Raw genomic sequence first — 26,893 nt, forward strand, 5'->3', positions numbered from 1 at the left:
TGCCTGTGCATTTAAGTGCATGTATCTCATACACATAAGGTAACTAACTGTAGACATGTTTCAGGATTGGAAAACATATCGATAAATTAATACCAGCTTAAATAACATATCAACAACACTCTGTTTTCTGAAAATAAACTTGTTTCAATATCCGCAATGAACGTTACTGAACGGTGAAATGTCTGTGGGAATCCTTTCTCCCATTGAAAGAAGATCTCATAGCCAATTAGTTCCTGATCATATATTATTTATGAGAAGCGTTGATAGATCATGCTATACAGGTATCTGACATTTGTTTGATAAAAGTCGCAGTCGTTATGAAGACTCCTTCATTATTAATCGGATTAGTCAAACGCGTGAAACACGTGCCATCTTGTCAAAGTCTAAAAACAAGAATAAAGTTCAAGGAATAGACAAGTTAAATGAATACAGACCCTCAACAGCCCGCCCGCTTAGCCCAAAATGGAGAGCGCAGATCTACTGATCGCGGGATTGTGAGTTCGATCCCCTGGTGTGACCTATGTTCTCGTGACGATATGATAAGAGACATTGTGTCTGTAACCATTCGTCCTACACCATTCGTCTTTCATACGGGGAAGTTGTATGTTACTTATGGAAAACAGGTTTGTACTGGTATAGAATCAAGGAACACTGGTTAGGTTAAATGCCCGCCGTTACATAACTGAAATACTGTTGAAAAACAGCGTTTAACCCAAAACAACAACAAAAACCCCAAAGAACAAACAAACAGATCCCCAACAGTGTCAGTATATAAGTTCAACAAGAAAAGTCAAACTGAAAGAACGAAGTCAACATATGATTGACATATGGACAAAGTACAACATGTGAACTATGAAGATGAGGCAAACAAATTGAGAAACTCAGTATGGCGTCAACTTGGAAAGACCAGTAGCTAACGAAAACACCGGAACTTTGAAAGATTTGAACGGTAAAATAATGTTTCTCTTGACATAGAAACGTTGCAACGGTATTGTGTACACCAATTATAACTGATGGTTCCATTTTGTAACTTTGAAAATTAATTCTCCAGTGGTTTGCCGCCACTTGTTTGAAGTCTAATTTGTTTCGCAGGAAATATCTGTCATATTACAAGACTGCATTCTGGCATATCACAATACAATTAATCAAATTAGCAATATTCAATTCCTTTATGCTTCTTTCATGTTCTAGAACTTGCAATATATTTCCAGTGTTTAGGAAAAAATATAGAAGCAATAGTCTAAAGCAGGAGATGAAGGTTCATTCAGATAGTTTAATTCTGATTATTAAATGCCTTTTAACGTACTATTTAGGTCCTACTGAAGGTGGCTGCTTATTATCTTATTTCCCATCATTCCAGAGAAATTATTAATTGATTACTGATAGGCAAACTGGCTTTTCACCCGATAAAGTAATACTTGTCATTTTTCTCCCGTTTAGTGAAAAGTGAAGTGTAACTTAAGTATGCAATGATTTTACATATAAGCGCACATGAGAGTCAAGGCTTTTTAAACAGTGGCTAAATGCGCATGGGCTAGTTCCATATAACAGTCGAAACATGATAAGGAGAAACAGCACAGCACACTATTTTATAGATACGAACAGATAAACACTTAGTGTAGCCCAAAATCAAAGAAATAGAATGTACACAAACCCTAAAAAAATTAGCTGAGTCCAAAATACAAGAATGCGTTCATACCAAATGATGATAAGGTCACAAAATCTAGTCCAAAATATAAGAATGTATTCAAAACCCTATGATAGTTATATTATTTTGATTAAAATATTAGTTTGCATTCAAACCATATTAAGATATGCTAACCAATTTCAAAATGTTAGAATACATTAAAACACTATAAAAATAAGATCATTAAGTCCAAAATGTCAGAATGTATTCAAACCCTACGGCGATCGGGTCACAAAGTCCAAAAAATTTGCATGTGTTCAAACTCTTTTAATAAGATCAGATAAAACGGTAATTTTAAACATTACACGCATAAGCGTGAATTAAAATCAGTTGGTAGAGCACGATATTAACATTAAGGCATTCAGCCTACACATTTGATTCATTGGGGAAAGTTGTCACTTATACAGAAGGATGTAAGTCCTGATATTATTGAAAACGTCAAAAAAACTCATACGATTATTTTACTTTTGACCCAGTCAACACAATTTAGGTCATTCAGCGACGTTTCCAGCTTAACTGACCCATACACACTAGCAGAACTAACGATCAACTTTCATGAACTAGAAGAAAACATTTTAGATTTACGACACGAAGTCATATGTATAAAATTGTTTTACAAAGGGATTTGCTATGAATTATTTAGTATGTGTGTTTTTACAAATAAAGAGAGATGGTTGAACAAGATGTTATTCAGTTATAGCTCCATTCTGTATGAAATTGGCTACACCATCAGGGTTAGGCACAGTGTTATTATATTACGTAATTATGTATTTTGTGTTTTCCCAGGAAGCCAATTATTGCTGTAAACTGGCATACTACTGAATCATATTTCCAAAATCTAGACCAACCAGAGTGTAATATATGATAAACCCGTTAGGAATCATTTACGTGATCTAAATTTTTTTTTTTGTACGTTACATTATCATAGTCAAAATTGGTCAAACGTTTGTTAGATAAATTACGTTACGTTTACGGCTTCAACACACTTTCGACTATACTTCTTTCGCCTTCCAACGCATTATAATGACATAATATTATTGTTTAAGGTAGTTCTGCACGTTTGAAAAACCGGAAGTGATGGCGTAACGTCATTTATCCGGAAAACGCAGAATAAAGCCTGGATTCGGCGTACGGAAATGAAAATCAGTTTATGAATTAATGGAAACATGTGAGTAAATGTATTACAGTGGTACTGTTGCTATATTTCTAAAGTCAAAATATGACATTAAAACATAGTACACGATAAAACATTCAAAATAATGTCTTAGAGTTAGCTTGAATTGTCCGGTTCACTTTAATCATGGTCAAATAGCTCAGAAATAAGCACACGGACCTATAAATTTTATTTCACCAAATTATAGGCCATGTGTTTATTTACAACTGTGAGAAGTTTTATCAAAATCTACATTGTAGAAAACATTCTATTACCGAAAATGTTATGAAAATTATGATTTTCCCATAGACTCCCATTATGAAACATTGCGTGATGTCCGGACTTTTCAAATCAGTCTAGCAAAAAATCAAGCACACGACCATATCTTTTTTATTTGCTGAATTTTTAAGGTATATTCTTAAGTTTTGAAAAATCAGAGTTTAATCAAATTCTACATTGCAGAAAATGTTTCGATCCAAAAGTGCAGAACTACCTTAATTCAGTGCTTTCCATATTGTACAAATATGCAATAATGTAAGGCAACGTTTTTGTACTGCTATTTCTGTTTGATAGGTCTTCTTGTTTCATCTAAAGAAGAAAGTGAGCGATTTTTTAAAAAAAATCTACTTAAACTTAGACATCTCAATATTCGATAAAAACAGCAATTTTGTTTGCATAACGGCATAAAACAAAATGGCAAGGTTTACTTTTGTTCGATTCGCATTTTCTTATCTCTCCAAGAACGAAGCAAATTATCATGCTTACCATCTTAAACTCGGGAAATTTTAGAAATTGACCTATTTAAAAGTTTTTGCAAAAATAATCCAGGACTGTAGAAATGACGTCATAAACGAGCTAAAATTGCTGCCTTCACGAAAAACAATTTAAATTTCAAACTGTTTTATCTTTCTAATAGCGGTCCTATTTAAAAAAAAATAAAGTGAATGACATGTCTTTAAATCATTCGATTTTGTGCTCATACGCTTCTTTTGAGAACGCGAGAATGTAAATATGTAAATTCGTAGAGCATTTTTCAAATATTTTGTTGATCAAAAGTTTAAGACTCTATTTTAAAGATTCAATAAGATTTTTTTCTCAGCTTTAACATATAGATTTAAAAAATCCAGTCAGGCCGCTGCGGCAAAGGCAGAATATATTTTTACACAAATGCTCTGTACTTCGAACACCATGTGCACATCTACGCAGTGCTCTCCCTTTATAGTACAGACCCCTATGCCACAAGAAACATTTTCATGAAGATTTTAATCAATGTTATTTTTTATCACTTTATATTACATTTTAGCTGGAGAACTTTTTAGAGATATAAGTCTTATGTGGGTGATAAAATGGGGGAAAAAAGGAATACATGAAAATTATATTTGAAATTATTTTCAATGATCATGTGATTCTTTATTGTCTCTTGGTATTTGTGAAGGCAATGATTAATGTAATGACACGGGGGATAATCGCTGCTGGGAGTTTACACGCGTACATAATTCTACCGTTTTAGGAATAATTAATTTTCAAAATAGGAGAAAATAAAATTTTCTTTTCTGTTTATGTGTGGGCATGCAAATAAGAAACATTAAGCAACTTTATACGTTCTTATTATTGTGAAAGTAAAGTATTTTGACAATTTGAACATGAAGTTCCCAAGAGTGTGAAATTCTGAACAGAAATTGTCAAGAAAGGAGAACATGTAAACTGGTCATGTCGGTATCATTGATGAATATTCTTTATATTCGAAATTTTATGACATTAAAAAAGCTTCCGATTAGCGGAAGAGATGAATATATTCAATAAGTTATCATATCAACAGTGTTTTCACAATTTGACAGAAACAGTGTTCTTACAGATTGCGTTTTTTTCTCACAATTTGACATAAACAGTGTTCTTATAGTGTTCTTACAGTTTAAAGGGTGTTTTTAAAGTTTGACATAGACAGTGTTCTTACAGTATGAAGTGTGCTCTGACAGTAGTAGATACCAGAATTACACTTATAAGTATACACATATATTGGCTTTGCTAACTAGAAAGAATAATTTTGCATTTTGTCATGTTAGCTTTGTTAAAACTTTGTTGATAATTTACTTAGTACGAGCCTCAAACATATTGTTAATATTTTACCTCATTGATTCATGTATACGTAAAATGAGTGAAATAAAGGGTTTTGACTTGACCTACAGTTTGACATAAACAGTGTTCTTACAGCATGACGTGTGTACTTACAGTTTGACATAAACACTATTCTCATCGTGTCACATAAGCAGGTGTTCTTACACTTTGACGTAAACAATGTTTTTGACATAAACTCTATTCGTACCATGTGACATAAGCAGTGTTTTAACACTTAGACGTAAACAGTGTCCTTACAAAACAAGAGTGTCCGTAAGACAGCCAAGCTTGACTATTCGAAATATTGTCACAGAAGCAGGAAATTATTACCCAAAATGTTAAATATCAAAAGAGTTTTAAGTTCAAACGGGACATAATTTGACCAAATGCATATCAGAGTTATGGGACTTGATGCTATCAACTAGTTTTATAACCCCGAAGAAACATGTTAAGTTTCAATTCCATATCTGCATTAGTTTTGGAGAGAGTAACTTGCACGTAAAACTTTAACCAGAATTTTCTAAGTCCAAAAGGGGGCATAATTTGCTCAAAATACATGTTAAGAGTTACGGAACTTGACCCAGTGAGGTTGGTAACTGACCTAGAAAAAGAACAAAGAAGTTTCAAAGCTATATGCCTTTTGGTAATAGCTGTATGTACTTGCACGCAAAACTTTAACCAGGATTTTCTAAGTCCAAAAGGGGGCATAATTTGCCCAAAATACATGTCAGAGTTATGGGACTTGATTCTATCAACTAGTTTTATAACCCCGAAGACACATGTGAAGTTTAAATTTAATATCTGCATTAGTTTTGGAGATAGTAACTTGCATGTAAAACTTTTACCAGGATTTTCTAAGTCCAAAAGGGGGCATAATTTGCTCAAAATACATGTCAGAGTTATGGAACTTCACCCAGTGAGGTAGGTAATTGATCTAGAAAAAGAAAAAATAAGTTTAAAAGCTATATGCCTTTTAGTAATAGCTGTATGTACTTGCATGCAAAACTTCAACCAGAATTTTCTAAGTCCAAAAGGGGGCATAATTTGGCCACAATACATGTCAGAGTTATGGGACTTGACCCAGTGAGGTAGGTAATTGATCTAGAAAAAGAAAAACTAAGTTTCAAATCTATATGCCTTTTAGTAATAACTGTATGTACTTGCACGTAAAACTTTAACCAGGATTTTCTTAGTCCAAAACGGGGCATAATTTGGCCAAAATACATGTCAGAGTTATGGGACTTGACCCAGTGAGGTAGGTAATTGATCTAGAAAAAGAAAAAAATAAGTTTCAAATCTATATGCCTTTAGTAATAACTGTATGTACTTGCACGCAAAACTTTAACCAAAAGGGGGCATAATTTGGCCAAAATGAAGGTCAGAGTTATGGGACTTGGTGCTATCAACTAGTTTTATAACCCCGAAGACACATGTGAAGTTTCAATTCAATATCTGCATTAGTTTTGGAGATAGTAACTTGCATGTAAAACTTTAACCGAAATTTTCTAAGTCCAAAAGGGGGCATAATTTACTCAAAATACATGTTAGAGTTATGGAACTTGACCCAGTGAGGTTGGTAATTGACCTTGAAAAAGAATAAATAAGTTTCAAAGCTATATATGCCTTTAAATGATAGCTGTATATACTTGCATGCAAAAACTTAACCAAGGTGTGACGCCGACGCCGACGCCGACGCCAGGGTGAGTAGAATAGCTAGACTATTCTTCGAATAGTCGAGCTAATGAAAAGTGTTCTGACAGTGATATAATACAAGGACAAAGATTCAGGACCAAAAGAAGTAATGTGCAAAGAAAAATGCCCACCTCAAAAAGAAACACCACATTGTACTATGTAATTACTACGGCTGGAAATGTAAATGAAAAGTCAAACAAAAAAGTTACACAACGAGATTACAGTAAAGTGGTGGTGCAATGGCTAAACGTCGTCTAAATCCGGGGTTAATATACACAAAACAGATTTTGGTCATAATTAAATGCACTGTCACGTATCAAAAACCTGGCCTTGAAAAGAGAGTGTCAATGAGTTTTATTAGAATACCGATACAGATCAGGTTAAGATACATGAACCGATGGCTGTAAGCTGTCTGGTCCCAACGCAGACGGGAGTGTTTTCCTAAAAGAGTGAATGTCTGATATTAAGCCGATTTTAATAATCCTTCGAGAGCCATTATTCTGTAAGAGCCTCATTAAAAGTCTTGAGATATAACAGTTAAATTGTTTTAACAAGCGAAATCAAATATCCATTTTATTGTGTAAACATCATTTAAATTAGGGGTTTTCTTCTGTTCTTTGTCTCGGATCAAGGAAAAGAACAAAGTTAACAAAAGGTATGGTAAACAAATACTTAGTAATCTTAGCGGACCATTAATGACAAAAAGCTGTACCGTTCTTTGCGGTATGCGGTCTCGGCATTCCTCGGATGGTTCAGAAATTGAAAGGTTTGTTAAGGCCGTGGAGTGCCGAAATAACACGGAAATTGCCGATTGGCATTACAGATCTACGACCTTAAAAAAACAAACTACCTGGAAGAAATTGAGCACAGCAAAATCAGTCAGAATCAGAATGTCATTGACACATATTCATGTCTAATTTCGTCATTGTATCTCAACTTCATTTGATCAAAAGCTTTCATCTTATATTTTAACGCCAACTTATAACGATGTAATATGATTTGAAGACTTTAAAAACAAGGTAGCTTAGGTTATGATATTAGAGAATTGTTATTAGAATGGCTGTAAAATGAAATGAACCACCGTTTCATTAACCATTGTCTAACTGTTTCTGTAACTTTAGTATTAAAAAAAAAACGATCCGATTTATTTTCCTATTAAATAAAGAAGCCTAAAACAGAGTATTATTATGTGACATAATCACTGTTTGTACGTCATAATTATTACGTCATGGCGTCAAAAGTCATAGCGGCGCGCTGGAAAAGCCAAATGACCCAAACAGGCAAAGATTTTGTTTATGTCGTCAAAATGTTGATGTAGATGTCAGAAAAAATATTTCAAACAATGAATCATATGCGTCTTATCAACCTTTATTCTGCTAAATTTCTAAAACGGACTGATCCATCATTCAATTTGGGCAATACCATTACTGTTCGAAGGCGTGTTAACTGAAACTACTGACTGGATAGCGAACAGTGCAGACCACGGTTAGCCTGCACGGCCGTGCAGGTTGATCTTTGTCTGCACTGGTCGTAAAGTCAGAAACAGCAGCAGGCTAAAGGTTTATTCATCCGGGATGCGTCATTGTGAATAATTCCTTCGCATTCAAACTCCAAGCAATATTTTTCATTCAACGACAAAGGACGTTTTAGGAGATAGAAATCTATTACTTTTTAAATAACATGTGATAAAACATTAGCCTTCTAAATATTTTCAATCTTCTGCTGAGGTTGTTGTACAAGTATTTGACGGTGTCTAAATTTCAAAGGTCTAGACTGACAACGGCTGTATCAGTTTAATTCCAGGTTATTCTCAATAGAATCTCATTGACCTTATAAATATTGAGCCGCGCCATGACAAAACCAACATAGTGGCTTTGCGACCAGCATGGATCCAGACCAGCCTGCGCATCCGCGCAGTCTGGTCAGGATCCACGCTGTTCGCTTTTAAAGCCTACTGCAATTAGAGAAACCGTTAGCGAACAGCATGGATCCTGACCAGACTGCGCGGATTCGCAGGCTGGTCTGGATCCATGCTGGTCGCTAAGCCACTATGTTGGTTTTCCCATGGCACGGCTCATTTCATTGGGTAGAATATCAGACATTCTGACGCTTTAATTTAGACACTGTCTGTCTCTAAAGCTGCCACACCAATAACTTTTTGTTCATCTAAACTTCTCTTGGATGCAGGTCATTCACTTTCATCTTAAAAAAAACGCTCTCTAACCCGACTGGCCCTAAGGTTTTACCAACAATCTTAACTTGCATATTCAATACTAAGTGTGTGTGATTAAGAACTTATATTTACTTCGTAGTTAAAACTTGAAACATTTTGCTGCCATTTAGAGCTAAACCTTATTTTGTTTATTATTTTGCGTTAACCCTTACCATGCTGGGTTCTGTCGAATAAGTGAAACTTTTTTTGGCCTAAAAGGGTGGTGAACAGGAAAGCAGAAGACCAATAATTGGAAGAACTTTAGGACAAAATAAATTCATTATATCATTGCATTTTGCTAGCTGGAAAATTTAAGGCAGATACATTGTTTCTGGTTGTCTGTTTTTGAACATTTTTGTGGTAAAATAATCACTGTAATATGTTGTCTGTTCTATGTAATCTTGCCTTAAAACTAGTATTTTGTTATTCTAGAAACTGGTACAATGTCCATATTACTACCAAAACAAGATAGAATTGGCTTTACAAAAGACATGCTTACTATCAAACCGAACTTCAGACGAAATACTAACATACAGTCTAAAGAAAATCGATAAATAAAATAGGGTTATTATAATAGTAGCTTGATCTGGGATGCCGTATTCGGCTCGAGTGGGTTTTTAGCAGATCGGATCTCACAAGGCGCAGGCGCCGAGTGTGATCCGGCCTTGCAAAATCCACTGGAGCCGAATATCAAATCTGAGATCTAGCTACAGTTATAATGAACCTTTTATTATATACCCCCATCTTTTTGTTTGTTGTTTTGATATTGAACGAAATCTTCAATGTTTATCGATGTTAAAACGGAACTTAGTGCAGTTTTTATGTGCGCTATTTATAGAAATGTGTCAGGTCATGCATATTTATTAAAGTAGTTCGGCAACATACAATATGAATGGTACAATACGGATTTTTTCTGCCTGTTCATATTTACATGTGAAATACAAGCCGATTTTATTTACAGAAATTATATAGGTATATAAAACTAGTGTATACAATGAGTGAAACTTGCATTAGAGAATGCATTGGTACTTGGGTAGTGTATAAAATGGCTAAAATGAACATTACAGAATGCACTGGTTATTGGGTTGTGTATACAAACATACGAAATACTGGCATACACTCTGAAGGAAATAAATGAATAATAGTGTATACAATAGGTGAAATGAACATTAGTGAATGCACTGGTTCTTGAGAGGTGAAATGAGAGAAACTAACATTACAGAATGTACTGGTACTTGAGTGTAGTATATACAATAGGTTAAACGAACATTACAGAAAGTACTGGTTCTTGAGTAGTGTATACAATGGGTGAAACGAACATTACAGAATGTACTGGTTCTTAAGTAGTGTATACAATGGGTGAAACGAACATTACAGAATGTACTGGTTCTTGAGTAGTGTATACAATGGGTGAAACGAACATTACAGAATGTACTGGTTCTTGAGTAGTGTAAACAATGGATGAAATGAACATTACAGAATGCACCTGTTCTTGAGTAGTGTATATAGTGGATGAAATTATCATAAAATGTACTGGTACTTAAGTAGTGTATACAATGGGTGAAACGAACATTACAGAATGTACTGGTTCTTGAGTAGTGTATACAATGGGTGAAATGAACATTACTGAATGCACTGGTTCTTGAGTAGTGTATATAGTGGATGAAATTATCATAAAATGTACTGGTACTTAAGTAGTGTATACAATGGGTGAAACGAACATTACAGATGTACTGGTTCTTGAGTAGTGTAAACAATGGGTGAAATGAACATTACAGAATGCACCTGTTTTTGAGTAGTGTATATAGTGGATGAAATTATCATAAAATGTACTGGTACTTAAGTAGTGTATACAATGGGTGAAACGAACATTACAGAATGTACTGGTTCTTGAGTAGTGTATACAATGGGTGAAATGAACATTACGGAATGCACTGGTTCTTGAGTAGTGTATACAATGGGTGAAAGGGACATTACAGAGAATGCACTGGTACTTGAGTAGTGTACATTATGGGTGAACTGATCATTACAGAATGCATTTGTACTTGAATACACTATATGACGGGTAAAACTTACAATCAACGACTTGAATCAAGCCTCCGAAAGAATGAACACAGTATATCTGAGAGGTAAACAATTCCATGACATAAATGATACAATTCTGACAGAAGTAACTCGAATAAAAATCATGAACAGACTATCAGTGATCTAAGTATACATACTGTTGAATTTATTTAATTAACATTTTTAAACATTAAACAATTGCGAAAAGTATGGTCAATGAAAAAGGATTGTGTATAAATGTCGATATTTTCTTTACAAAAGGAATAGCCAGATGTTGTACTGCACATATCTCATTGTTACACCTAAACAATTGAGAATCTGGTAACAAATGCTCTGTTAATTTTCCTTATTATGAAACATCTGTTTATTTTCTCCAGAAAATCATTAACATAACTGTAAATTGTTAACTATCTATGGCAGTAAATGGCATTTTAACATGAAATACTCATCATCTATTGTTTTGTAATAAAATATTTATGTTAAAGCGTTACTAGTAAGTTCATTTTAAAATCCTAAAATCCGCTTACAACTCAATAGACAAGATAGTGAAAACCCGATTTACAAAATGACAGCAACAACACTGATTTTCATCGTAGGCCCAACGGTATTAAAGGAACCTGCGCCGGAACCAGCTGGTTTAGCCACATAATGGCAGAAAGCTTATTAAACAGTATAATTTTTAACTTGAGGCGGCCACAGGGGTCTAAATGAAAGCTTGTGTTTGTTTAAATTTCATTGAAGATGTATTTTAGTATAATTCTTTAAAACGAGGTACGGATTGGTACTCAGAAATGAGACTGGCTACGCTTGGCAGCTCTGTTAAACTGTCCATTTTATATAGACTTAAAACGAATAAAGAATTCAACAATAGTCTAATTTGCTCAGAAAAAACAAAGACAAATATCTGATAGGATTAGCCTGGTTCCGAGGATGCAACATTCCTTTAAGCAAAACCCTGCAGTTGTATATGTACGGATGTGCAGACGATTGTCATATGAAGAAAAATACATAGAAAAATAAGGAATATAGACAAGGAAAAAGACAGGCACTTAAAGGAAGACAGAATGGCACCATCTTGATAGGATCACTGGCTAAAAATCACTTGGGAGGAACTGAAACGCGCAAAATCGCGTATTCTTTTTCTTTCTTTTATTAATTGATCGCTAGGATACGATGTTTTATTTTACATACTTACGACTCAGTAATTTTAATAATCTAAATTAAGGACAGGACAAGAAAATATAACAAATTATAAAACTGAGGTTGGTGAGGTCGTCCGGCTGGTGAAATTGGACATGTATAGGTTTTCGTCGAACTTGATATTTTTATATGTATTCAATTTTTTCATATGATACATTCAAGAATTATTTACATGGTACAGAAGTTTTAGGTTTTTATGTAAAACAGAAGTGGTAGAGACTCAGTGCTAGGCAGTTTTCGAAGTTCACTTAATCTACTAAAATGCTTTCATATTGTCTTATGACCTATTTCATCTCTTGTTGTTATACCTTGTGTAAAAGCATAAAGTAATGCTTATATAACCCTTTATTTTTTCTTTTTGTTTATAAATTTATTTGAACATTTATGTGGTTTACACATCATACTGTTTAACAATAACAACATGTGTTATAGATTAATATGGAAAAAATAAAACTGTAATCTGGGTGTACGAGGTGACATGATCAAAGTGATAATGCATTATAACCATTTAACGCTTGTGAGTGATGTTTTTTTTTCTCAACCAACCGATCCAATATTATGCCAAACTATGCTCTTTTGTTTGTTTGTCTTTGTGTTTTAAATGATTTGCGTTGTCAAATACATTCTGTAAGACTCTGTAACTGACACTGTTACAGGATTTAGGTTTTTAGGGTTATACGGTCTTTGTAACGTAGCAGTGCTTTTTGAATTTTTGCCTGTTTTTGTTTTAATTTACCCGCTATCCAAAACCATTTAACTTTTAGAAACTTCTTTTTATGGACATGTTATTACACGCTTCCGCGACATTACGTATTCACAAAGATAATGATGTTTATGACAATATTTTGTTCTCAAAAAGATGTTTTTGTACAGCGTAAATACTACAAATACAGCTCGGATCTATTTCATGAAACAATTTCCTAGTGTCTCTGTTTAATTGTTCTGGGCAATCGAACCAGACTTGGCGTCAGGGCACTATAGGGCTATTAACAATAACAACAAAAATGACAGTCCAATGAATGTTATAGTAATATTGATTATGAAAGTTTAGAATCGCTCAAACAATATCGCTAACAATTTTTTATTTGGCTATATTGTTACATTGTAAATAAACACTGAGTAAAATAAAAATAAACTGTCGGCTATGTACACAAAGTGAAATGTAAAACAAATATATTGATATTTCTGTAGAATAGGATTATATTAATTTTTATACAAACTCATAAATATAGAAATATTATAGCAGGGGAGATAACCGGGGTATTTTACCTGACAGGTTAGTACCAGAAGACTGTAAGAAGACTTTGTTCATAGATCACATACACGTCTTTTGAAATCTCCCAGGTTAATGACTAAGCAACAGAACATTTAATTGACAAGAAGACATTATGATTAAACAGTTTGTCAGAAAAAGAAAAACAATTCATTAGAAATGTTTTCACCACTTGACTTTCTGTTGCGAATTAAATTAAAGTTCAAACATGTTTTGTACGTCATAATCTTTGGCAAATATTGAGTTTATTACTAACAGTTAGGATATAGTTTCATTGTTATGAATGTCAAAGTGGGCGTATGAACTAATATATCAGGTATGGGAAGTGTAATCGGAGGCTTGTAGGTAGACATTACATGAACCAAAGGGCTTGGGAACACTTGTCTAACATTTCCGTGGGTTACGCTACTGTTAGGATGGATAGGAAGAAAAATGACAAGGAAATGCAATTAGTTCGACCTTCCTAAGAAAAGCACAAAACCAACAGCACGCGGAACATACAAAGTGTCACAGAACAATACATAACAAAGTAATCAACACAAACGTTTGGAAGCAAACTCTACTGATGGAAGCCCCCTTCGGCAGCAAAAAAAGCTGGAAGGGGTTGAAATGGAAATCAATTCAAGGAGTACCTAGCCTGTGATGCTTGTTGTATGTACTAGCATTATAACAGTAGCACACTGTATATACGATTTGTAGGCAGAGGTGTCTAGAATGTTACGAAATCACTACAATATTTTACATAGGCAAACAACAATGTAGGATATGAAATTTTGATCTAAAATTTAAAGAAACGCTTATACATACACCCGTACTGCATTTGCGAACTAATTCTATATGTCTATACAGTTATACACAAAACTCATAACAAAAAACTGTCCGTTTGTTCCCGTTTGTTCCCTTACTTGTGAAATAAATGTATTACTAGTTTAAACCGATGCAAACAGTTACTATTATTCCATACCTGTAATACATGACATGACTAAGTGTCTCACGTGAAAGCGGTGCCCTCATGAATTTATATATAAAGCCCCCATCAACGATAAAACATATCTCGTATCTGAACGGATGAAAAGATGTTTTTAAGGCTTAATGTGTTGATTAACAAAGGCTTAACTTCAAAGCCATACCACGAAAACAACGGATGCCTTTCAACTGGCATTTTAATAACAGAAGAGATAGTAACTTATTTTGTATAAGACTAATCTGAATTCTTTTATTGACATCTATGCTTTAAAAAGTTTCACTGTCCTCGAGTCTACGAAAAATGAATCCAAAATTTGTAGCGGCGACATTTAGCTAATAGAGAGAACATAGCACAATAACCCTTGCGATGCTCAGGAGCCATTCTTATATCGTTGTCTTTAATTTTAAGACAGCCATCTATAAAATTCTTTTTCGTGGTTATCTCAAAAGGAAATGATTAATATAAGACCTAGTTGGTGTCTCCAGATGAAGACTTGCTAATCATAAAATACTTTTACAAAGGGAAGCTCATAATTATACTAATCTTATAAAATCCATTTGAGAAGTCTGATGCTATCTTACCTTCACAAACTAGCTTGAATATTACCAATTCAAATATCATTGTCTTAAGGTTACGGGATCACCATGAATAAACTTTCAAGTTTGTTCATTTTCATACTGAAACCTTCGAGCCTGGCAGTCCATAATGATAATATAGACGTGTTTTTTTTATCATTTAAAGGTACTGTGATGGTAGTTTCCGTAAAACTAAATGAGTCAACATGATCTGTCATTGGTTGGATGATTTATAACATCAGGCCATTTAATAATAATAGTGTTCATAAATGTTCAAACTCTCTAAAGAATATAATGTCATGTCAATATGTCAGATTGCTAAATGTGATCACAGTATGTAAAAAAATCTGAATTACTACAAAATTCCGATTTTAATCATATACACATTGTTGTGTGTTTTGACCTGGTGTATTAGAAAAGAAGGAGTAGAATTACGGCAAACTAAAGCTGTGATACGCACTCTACTTTGAATTATATATACGCAATAACAACATAAAGTGAAACGAAACTTACAGAAACATTGTTCAAACGGTCAAGGTCACAGCCCTGAAATAGAGTTAATGAATGTGGAGTATTAAAATTACCTTCAATGTATGTTTTTCGAAGTACAACAGAATTTGACAGATATGAATGAGTTTTGATTGTAAAATTCTTCTAATTTTGAAATTAAATACAGTTTTAATAGGCATTAGAGTTTTCGCCATAGGACACATGGGGACAGTAGCTTAAATTAAAACTGGACCTCAATATAGAGACAGATAGAGGAAGAGAGAGGGGGAACCACTGAACAAAATGATGCCATAAGACCAGGAGTTCACTTAGTAGGAGACTTGTGTTGTGTGAATCCGTACTTAAAATCGTATAAAGTTGTATTTATTTAATACACAACCTACTTCAAGTTAAAACAGTTTTATATAGTAAATTATACGTTAAGTAAGCATCGTTTTACTTGTTAATTTGATCAGGTAATCTAATTAAAGACGTTCTTTTTTTCATCAATTACTACAGACAAAGAAAAGAAAACAATTAAACGTAATGGTTGTTGTTTTTTTTATATGATTCTTGTGGAAACTAATCCATCAGGAATTGTCGATTTGTAAATTACTTTCACGCAATGTAGTCATTTGTCCGTTATATGATTATAAAAATTTAAAAAAAGAGCGAAAAAAAAACAAAAACAATGGAGACAACAGGAAATCTGTACATCAGAGTAACAGGCTCTCAAGAAATGAATTAATTCCTGAATCTCCTCGCTTCAATTTCGCGGGAAAGCAAGTTTTGTTTTCTAATATTTGCTATTGATATCGCTTCATTTACTAGCGGAAATTAAGTGTCATGGATTTCGATTATGCATTTTGCACCACTGCTCTCATATGCGAGTTTATATATTGGGAGAAGGGAAGTACTGTTTAAAATATACTTTTCGTGACATAGTAACTTTCTGGTGAAAAATAATTGTATATGGTTTTCTTGAGTTTGAGGTTTTTTTGTGGTATAAGTATGCTTGTAGATGTAATGTGTTATTATAAAATCATATGAACCACAGGTTTTAAACATTCTAATTTAGTGTAGCAATTTTCATATATATTTCAAACATACATTTTTGAAAAAGGACATTTGCTAATAGATCTCTTATGTTGTTTTTTACAATGGATGTACAACAATTTGCATGATAAATAATGTATATGAAATCCATATTCATATACGGACTAACGAAAGCAGATATGATAAATATCTTTAAATGACACTGCTATGAGGGGGATAGAATACCAACTAGATACATGCACCTTGTATACGTCACTTTCCTATGAGACATTTACATCTGATAACAGTATTCATTTTTTGGGGTAGTAATTGAGACTTAAAAGACCCAAGTTTCACTAGGCTAACCAAAATATGTAGACCAACCTATAAAGACGATATTATTCATTAAGAAATGGGAATTTCCCAGTCGGCTGACCACAGTCTTGCTGATATACCACGGCTGATAACTGATAGTATTGTGAACTTAAGTGATAATGTATTTGTCATGGAGAATAAATGCCTGTCTCACGAGCTTCTTATCTAGGAAAACTGTAACTGAATATAACTTCATGTATATTGTATATACCAATGTCTGAACGTGTGTTTGTAACAAAAACGGAGCCCGTATACAATAAGGTTTAAAGTCTGAAGCTTAGAGTTTAGAACATTAATTTGTTGTTTCATTTCCTGGTATTTTCAAATATGCAAGAAATTTGTGAAGTAATCTTCTTTCTGCATTGAATGTGGCTCAGCAAACTTTCAGCAGCATGAATATGCTACAGGTAAAACTTATTTGCCGTTCTTAAATCTAAGGTTCTGACTTAAACCTAGAACTGAGACGCATAAAGTATCAGCAAGAGTGTATATTTCGTCATCCTGCTATGCATATAATAAGTGTTGAAAATGAACGATATGGTTCTCCACGTCTTGAAAAGGCAGGAATAAGTGACGTCAAATTTTTGACCGTTTGAAATTTTCTGACAGTCGAATTCTGTTACCTTTAGCTAAACTTAAAAACAAAAGCAAAATTTATGGAAAATAAATTGACTGAAAGTGGTTTAATATGCAAGCAAAATTTTAAGCAACATCAAAATTTTGTTTAAATGACATCATCAGCAGGTTTTAGTTTGAAGGACGTCTTTAGCAGTATTTTATTTGAAGAGTATCATTAGCAGAATTTTATCTGAAGGATATCTTTAGCAGAATTTTATCTGAAGGATATTTTTAGCAGAATTTTATCGGAATGACAACATAAGCAGAGTTTTCTCTAAAGGATATATACAGCAGGACTTTATCTGAAGGTCGTCATAAGAAGAGTTTAGTTTGAATGACAACATTAGCAGAGTTTTCTCTGAAGGAAATCTTTAGCAGAATTTTTTTCTGAAGGAGTCATTAGCAGATTTTTATTTGAAGGATATCTTTAGCAGAATTTTATCTGAAGGACATCTTTAGCAGAATTTTATCAGAAGGAAATCTTCAGCACTATTATTGTGTATATAAAAACGTAATAGTTTTTCACCAGTTCTATTTCAAATATGCAATACCAATATCAACTGACCTAATTCTGGAACAATCTTGCTTATAAAGCTTTAGTTATTCTAAATGCTTCTATGGAAGTATTTTTGTTGTTAAAATATCATCAGCTTAGTAGTTTATCAGGGCCTACAATGTGTGAGTAAATTTTGTGAAATAACCGACGTCATCATGTGGTGTGTGTACATGGCAAGCAAAATTTTGTCGGCCTGTTTTAACATGAGTGAATATGTGTCTTATTTTAAGTTTAGAAACTATTGCTTATAATGTCATTAGTACTTTTAACCGTTTCTTTATTTTGTTTGGTTTTATTTTGTTTAATACAGAAGAAATTTCAAGTAGCTTTGACCAATCAAAAACATTCTACTTCCCGTGTATGGTCCGTACTATGATTTAAAACCATAACAATAGTAGAATATTATTTTGAATTGTTATAACAATTAACATTAAAGTTTTCAAACAATGACTATCGGAAACTTTCATATTCTCCGTATATGATTTCGGCAATTTCCGGTTTTTCACGGAAATTTATGTTCGGGTTGAGCTACTTAATGCCCGAAGAATGCCGAATTTCCTCACGAGAATACGTAATCACACGGAAAGTCCCGAGTGTCATTCCGTGCCCACCAGTGCCCACCACGCTGCACCACCATGTCATGTAGTAGACAAATTCCGCGATATTATGGTCAGAATTCGTTTTCACTTAAATTTTTGAAAAGCAATATATACCAGACTTTATCTGACATCTGTGTTGCTAAAACAAGCGAGATGCTGATATGAAGAAATATACTGCATATGTAATAGAAAAAATGCTATTTAAATATTGCAATTCCTCGACCTACTGTTTTATGCATGCATATATTTTCTAACTTTCAGTTTTAGTATTTTTTAAAATACGGATATTTACAGGTAAGATTTATCTTAGCTCATACACATGCACTGTTTATATATTTTTTTCATTGAAATAGTGCAGTAAATTCATATGAAAACAATGAGTAATTACTTTGAACATTTTTATGCAAATCAAAATAACTTTTATTTATCCAGCAATATCTGAACATGACATTAATCGAATATATCCGATAGAACTTAATCAAATACATCAAACTGAACTTCACTGAATTTATCAAATAGAACTTAATCGGAATTATCAAATAGACCTTTATCGAATATATCAAATAGAACTTAGTGGAATAAATCAAATAGACCTTTACTGAATATTTTACACATATTGTGAAAGATTTTAATCGAATATATAAAACAGAATTTAACCAAGTATATCAAATAGACTTTTATTAAAAATAGACCTTTATCAAATATATTAAACAGGGTTAAATCAAATGGACCTAAATTGAATAAATCAAAAAGGTCTTAATAAAATATATCAAATAGCCTTTAATATATCAAACGGATTATAATCGAATTTATCATACCTCACATAAATGTCTAATGCAAATTTCCCATTAGTTTAACTTGAATAATATATCATATTCCCCAGTGATTTTATATCACATGCGCAAAATCGTTATTTTCAATTTCTGCGCAGGTGATATGATCCATAATTTCATATCACATGCGCAACAGCGTTATTTTGTTTTTCTGCGCATGTGATATTATTTTTTCATATCACCCGTTGAGAGATTGATACTTTCGCATTGATTAAAAGACTGAGTCGATAAATTTTCAGACAAGGCGCTTACATAATTATATTTTAGGATTAATACCCTTTTCTGGCATGTGAGAATACGACCGAATTTTCTTTTTTATGCTACGTGCAAAATATTTCGAAAACAAATTTTCATCAAATATCGAAAAGAAACTACCACAATAAGTTTGGAAATGATCTGACTAAGAAAATAAGTGCTCACACTTATATGTTTCGTTTAGAAAAAAGAAAGTTATCGCTGTTTTTCGAATGCTACTGATTGACACAATGTTGAAATACGAATGTTACTGATTGACACAATGTTGAAATATTAGAATAAATATAGAGGTCAGCGATATGTAAACGTCCCGACTAAATCTATAAAAAGTCTTATTACACAGCAAAGTCGCCTAAAATTTTGAGTGCTGACAAGTAAAGAGTCTTTAATTCTGTCTTCATTATTTGGTTAGTAATTACTTTTTAATGTTAGATAAATCATTATGTTGATTTTCCAGTAAATGCTTTGACCCTTATAATCTTTCGGTATAATAAAATAAATATTACATTCCTGGGAGGGTGATATGAAAAATGTTCACCCCTCGAAACATGAATATAGACCTCGGCTGGCGCCTCGGTCAATATTCATATATCTCGCGGTGAACATTTTTCATATCACCCTCTCAGGAATGCAATATTTATATAATATCATGTAGACTTTTGTCAACCTGACCTTAATCGAATAAAATCAATCAAAAGGCTTAATCGAATATATTAAATCAATGTCCATCGAATATATCAAATAGACTTTAATCAAAATATATATTTTATGGAATATATTAAATATACTTTAATCAAAGAGACCTGAATAAAATATAACAAACGGACTTAAATCAAGGAGACCCGAATCGAATGAATCAAGCAGATCTTATTCGAATATACGAACTATATGCACTAACTATTTATACATGAGGAAGAATTGACCTCATGACCGATATTGCAGAAAATCGATATCAGGGGAGACAACAGCTATTTGGTATTGGTAACATATATTGGTAACAGGTGACCGGTATTGCGATGTCGATATCTACTGCCTCCGGGTATTGTCACCTGGATGTTTATTTCAATATCAAGTGTAATAAAAGAGAAGGTTTTTCATAAGATAATTAAACAAGCTTGAATTATCACTGGAGTTACAAATTATGGAAAAGGGATTTTTCATTAGAAATAAAAGAAGTCATTTTTATCAAATGAATGTTTGATATGTAATTTTCTAAACCATAGCATTTTTAATATGTTATTTTATAATAATAAATTAATTTTATATCAATAGACCATATCTGTCAGCAATAAAAACCATATTTTCATATAAAATTATTTTCATACATATTCTTATATAAGAAGAATGTATATTTTAACATGTTTTCGAAAAACAATGTAACAAATCGGCTGAACATTGCTACTGTAAACCATTTAGATTCAAGTTAAAGGCAAATATCGATGAAGTCTTTTTTTAATAATAAATTTCATTTTCAACCAAATCGAAAGTAAATGACCTTAATTCCTAGAAATAGAGTCGTATTTACCATAACATATGTTTTATATTTATATTGTTAATAACAATTAAAATAAGTGTTTCAAACAATGACTATCGAAATTTCATATTCTCGATATGATTCGGCATTCGATTTTACGAAATTTGTTCTTAATACCTTGCCCGAAGAATCAATTCCTACAAGAATAGTAACACCGGGTCCCTGTCCCCACCCCCCCCAGCCCCCCACGCTGCACCACAATAAAGAGAGACGAATCCAGGTTTATGCCGAATTTTCTTTTCCCATAAAATTTTGTACCAAAATAACAGAACAATGACACATTCAAACAGGAGTCCTGAATATAAAAATAACGAATATGTATAAAATGTCTATTTAATATGCATTACCTCGACCTACGTTTTTATGCAGCATAATATGTTAATTTGTTTTGTTTTTTTAAAATCGGTATTTACAGTTAATTACTTACATACACATGCTAGTTTTAATATTTTTTCATTGAAATAGTGATAAATTCATATAACAGTGTAGTAATTACTTAACATTTATGACAAAATAACTTTATTATCGAATATTCTGATTTTGAATTATCGAAAAACAAGAAACTTAATCAAATCACTAAACTGAATTCCGTATCAGCGATTATTCATAATAAACTTAATCGAATAATAAATGAAACTTTTATCGAAATACAAAAAACTTATGCAAAAATTTACAAATGAGACCTTTACTGAAAACAATATTGTGAAATTTAACGGAATATATATCAGATTTAAACCAGTGTTATAAACTGACTATTTAATTAAATAAGCCTTTATTAATAATAAAAGGATTATCAAGATGCCTAAATTGAATAAATCAATAGCTTATTAAAATTATCTGAATGCCTTTACATATATCATAAATTATAATACGAATTTATATACTAATAAATGTCTTGAAACCAGTTATGTTAAACGAAAAAAATATATTCCATTTAATTACAAGCGCAAAATCATTATTTTTAATTCTGCAGATATTAATTTAACAATGGCAAACACATTTTGTTTTCGCGCATTTTATTTTATATCAGTTGAGAGATTGATACTTTCATTGATCTAAAGTTATGATATAAATTTTCAACAAAGTCCTTACATTAATTTTTTAGGAAAGTTTGCCTTTTGCTGCATGTGAGTAGAGAATTTCTTTTTAATGTTATGCAAAATATTTCGAAAAACACTTTGATCAATATAAATGAATACAAATAAGTTGGAAATGATCATGACTAAGAAAAAAATGCTCACTCTTTATTTTGACGTTTAAAAAAAGTAATTATCGCTGTTTTTGTGTATATTGACACAAGAAATGAATTACTGATTGCGACAATGTTGAAAATTTAGAAAATTAAAGTGGATATAAATCCTACTTAAATTTATAAAACGCTATGTTACACGCGCAGCTAAATATTGATGCTATGACAATAAAATGCTATTAATTTTCTTCATTAATTGTGAATTAAACTGTTAGAAGAATCAATATGTTGATTTTCCAAAATCTGACATATAATTCAGTTCAAAAATAAATTACAATGAGGTGGAAATGTTCACACCCTCAATCATGTTTATACAACAAGTGGCTTTGGTCAAACCATTATGATATTGTTGCAACATTTTTCATATACCCAGGAAGCAATATATATAATGACAAATAGTTTTGCATACTGACCTTATCGAAAAATCGAATCAAATAAGCTAATAAATTTAAAAAATCATTGTGCATGAAATCAAATAGAACTTTAATCAATTATATATTAGGTATATTAAATATTTTTAAGAGATTTGTTATTAAAAAAGTTAACAAGCCCTCATTCTATAATGAAATCTACCGCAGTATCGTTATTTGGAGAATATATCTTCGTATTCTAGTATCTATATTGGTACATTTTTATAAATAAGCATTATTTTGTTTAGAACGTTTTCCTTTTTATGTATGTACTATATAGTCAGTATTTTCAATAAAAGATATTCTTACCACTCCTAAACAAATATATATGTAACAATATTACACGTACAAGTATACCATCTTTTACACATATGTAAATTAATTAAAAAAATCGATTATATACAACAAATGAAATATTATAACAGTTTACATTTTATCAGGATATTAAAAAAAACTTACTTCGAATATTCGTGCATATCGTCAAGCTCGACCCTGAGTCTTTTTCTAAGCGCTTTCCAGTTCGGAGTAAATTTCATCCAAGTCCGTCCACTATTAGCATGAAGAACTAGAAGGTTTTATTTTACTACGAACAACTACGGTAGATCGTCGAATGTCCAGAAGAAACAAAAAATGCAAAACAGGCGAATGCCTGTCGGTATGTTCTGTGCAAATAAGGCACTCTCATAAATTGACAATAAAAGTCAATATGTTCCAGTTTGGACAACAAAATACAGCATACATAAATGTATTCCTAAAGATCCCGGCAGCATGCAATCCCTTTATAAAGATATGACTGTCAACACTATGGAAAATATCGCTGTCGACACAACTGAATACCTATGGAAAATGTCTCATCACAACAATACAATGCCTCTCGAAAATATCACTCTTCTGAAAATTTTTTGTTTTAGAATCACAATATTCAGTATTGCCGAGAATGAACTGGTAATGCGTTTTCTATTTATTCACCTTTATTCAAAGAAAGAAATATGTCTTATAATTATCCTGGACATTGTTTCATATAAACTCTTACATATATAGCAGGTGTTTACAAGATATTAATTTGCAATATTTCTATTTTATGAATCCAATTTTAAAACCTTCTGCAACAGATTCCAAGCCATTTAAAGAAACATTCAATGAAATTGAACATTTTATCCGGAAATTAAATAATATGTCAAGAACGTTGTGAGTTCATAGAAATGTAATATGAGCGAGCCTTAAAAATTATTTCCAGTAAAATATATCAACAGAAATTAAATTCATGGACATTTTTTCACACGAAGTATAACTTTATATTGAATTCATTCAGGTGCATACTTTTTATATTTCTCAATAATCTATTTAGAAATCCATAAAAATGGACGCAAAGAAACCCGCGACTTTCGTTCAACCGTTTCGTTACTATATTTAGGTTCCCCGATAATTGAGCAAGAAACTATAACTTCCTTCATTCTCCAAACTTTGTAAAACAATCTATTTTTGAAATACGTTAAGAGCCACTCCGATTTAAAAACACATACGCACACATGTAAACGAGTGCACTGTATTATTTTTTTTTCCTCTCACTAAGGCTTGACTGGTTCTGCTCTAATAGTAATTCTAGACTAGTTCCATAACTAAATACGTAGATAAGTGCACAGTCTATTCCTGCCAGTATAAAACGTTAAGGTCGATAATCTCTGCAATTGGACATTCAGATAAAGGAAAAGCGAATAATAATTGCTGTGGTTGAATATCTTGATAATTGATATTCAATACATATAATACCACGCTGCCACAAAACAGAAATCACACATAACCGTATCCTTGTTATGACACATGCGCCCGTCTTTGCGATCAAATTCAAAACAATGTATTGGTAGCTTTTAATGATCTCGATCGTTTCATACTCTATACGGTAGTTCTCACGTGCTGGAATATCCCATTATAAATAAAACCCCACCGCTAGCGTCCCGTTATGAAAGCTATTCATTTTATAGCAATTCTACTTTTATTGATGTATCTTTCCAGATATTTGAGCTCTGACGAAGGACAAACAAAATGTAAACTAATCCATTCAATAGTTATAACGGCAATAGTATCTCGCTTGAGTAAATGTCCCATATAGAGTAAATGTAGCGGATTCTTTTAAATATATTTCCCAGATGTTTAAGCGTTTGTTAGAAACAAAAGCAAAAAGTAAACTGATCCATTCAGGAGTTTTAATACAATAACAGTTTCACTGAAGTCAATGTCCCATACAGAGACTCGTTTTTGCAGATAGTTTTAGATATCTCTCAAGCGATGATGTTATGTTGATTGTTTACTATCGATAAAATTTTCGCTTGAAGACAAAATGCAAGAAGTTGATTGTAATTTGTTCATCAGCCTATCAATATTGTTTCCACTTAAGGCAGTGGACCCGAAATGACAATGGGTAATTTCCGTGCGATTCCGGCATTCTCCGTATGCTATTTCGGCATTCTTCGGACACAAATATAGATAATTAAAGGAATAACAACCGGAGAATACGTTACTGAACGGAAACTGCCGATTAAACAATCGGTAGCGTATATTTTGAAAATGGGATGAAATTCTTTTTTAGAAAAATGTCATTCCATTGAGAAAATTTTTAGGCATGTCGGTCTTGCCGTAGCTTATTTTATAGAAGAAAAGTAAAGTACACGATTTTTTTTTCAGATTAAAAATATTCTATTATTGCAGATTTAACAGCATTAACTTAAAGTTTGGTAAAAGTTTCTTAGTTACTCGTTTGAATATCAAATACAGCTAGAGGATATGTAACGAGTAAGCACTGACATTTAAAACAAAACATTCGAACAAAAACCAATGTACGAATTACATCCATTGAGAATTAAGCGCCTATTTTTTCGATGATTTTACCAACAGTGAGGTTTGTTAGTGTGCTTAGCTTATTAATCCTTTCGCTAGAACTGCACAAAATTAAGAAGAAATTTAATTTTCAAAATCCCAACATAAACTTTCAAACACTGACATCAACATATTAAGGAAATACTTTGCGAGTAAGATCTTAGCAATTTCAGTACTTCAGTTTATTTATGCAATAGAGCATCAAGACAAAATCGTCATCAGATATCCCATCTGCACCAAATATAGCTTGCACAAAACAATACCTCTTCAACAAAAATAGCGCGATGTAGTTCTCTTCACTTCCTGTTTTAATTGCAATTTAAAGCATTCCATCCAATCTGCTCATGACACTGCATTACGATCTATAAGAAATCCATATTTATAAATTAGTAATTACAATAGATCAAGTTTGTGAATAAACACTATTCTGTCGTTCCTGGCAGAGTTTCTCCAATACAAGCATAGTACAAAAACTTTCCTGGGACTGTCACTAAACGCTAGGTATTTTCCCGTTTATTAGCGACTGTGTCAAGAAAGAAAATAAACAGGCGTTTTAGCCTTCGACTTTATGTAGAAACGATGAATGTCTATCCCCTGTCTTTAATCTTAAACATTTCTAGTAAATGTGCCGAATGATATAAACCAGTGATACTGGACATATACCGTAGACAGGATAATATTCGCGTACGCTTCATTCCGCGATTTCATGATTATCAACCTTATACCCACATTAATTCGCGAAGCGCGAGTGTTTTAAGACGTAAAACGGATTGATATCAACGAATGTTGTGAATTAGCGAGTGCAATTATTCGCGGATATTAGCGAACATAAAATATTCGCGAATGTAACCCAATATACAGAAATCCACATGAAAATATATAAAGATTCTAGCTAAGGCAGTTTAAAAAGCAACATGTGAGTTGATCACTTGTCGACAGTACAACAACATTTTATGGTTTTACCACTAGATGTTTAATCATTACGCTGGCACCTTTAAACTACTCAGATACGCGAGAAACTATCAATAATTCCAATTATAAAACTGCAATATATTTATCATTATTTCAAAATCTCAGTCGACGTACTATAGGTCTTTGTTTGCAGTTTATTATGCAACGTTACAAAAC

At 32.5% G+C, this 26,893-nt stretch overlaps 1 protein-coding gene across 1 annotated transcript in view; it reads right to left on the bottom strand.

Moving 5' to 3' along the window:
• LOC123539528 (innexin unc-9-like) overlaps positions 1–25,222 on the bottom strand; it is a 147,286-nt gene extending 122,064 nt beyond the window's left edge. The window contains exon 1 of the mRNA XM_045324188.2: positions 23,351–25,222. Coding sequence (XP_045180123.1) covers positions 23,351–23,427 — 77 coding nt within the window. The 5' untranslated portion in view covers positions 23,428–25,222. The remainder of the gene's footprint in view (positions 1–23,350) is intronic.
• Between the last annotated feature and the right edge of the window lie 1,671 nt (positions 25,223–26,893).

The sequence above is a fragment of the Mercenaria mercenaria genome, chromosome 18, assembly GCF_021730395.1.
Source record: "Mercenaria mercenaria strain notata chromosome 18, MADL_Memer_1, whole genome shotgun sequence".
Lineage (NCBI taxonomy): Eukaryota > Metazoa > Mollusca > Bivalvia > Venerida > Veneridae > Mercenaria > Mercenaria mercenaria.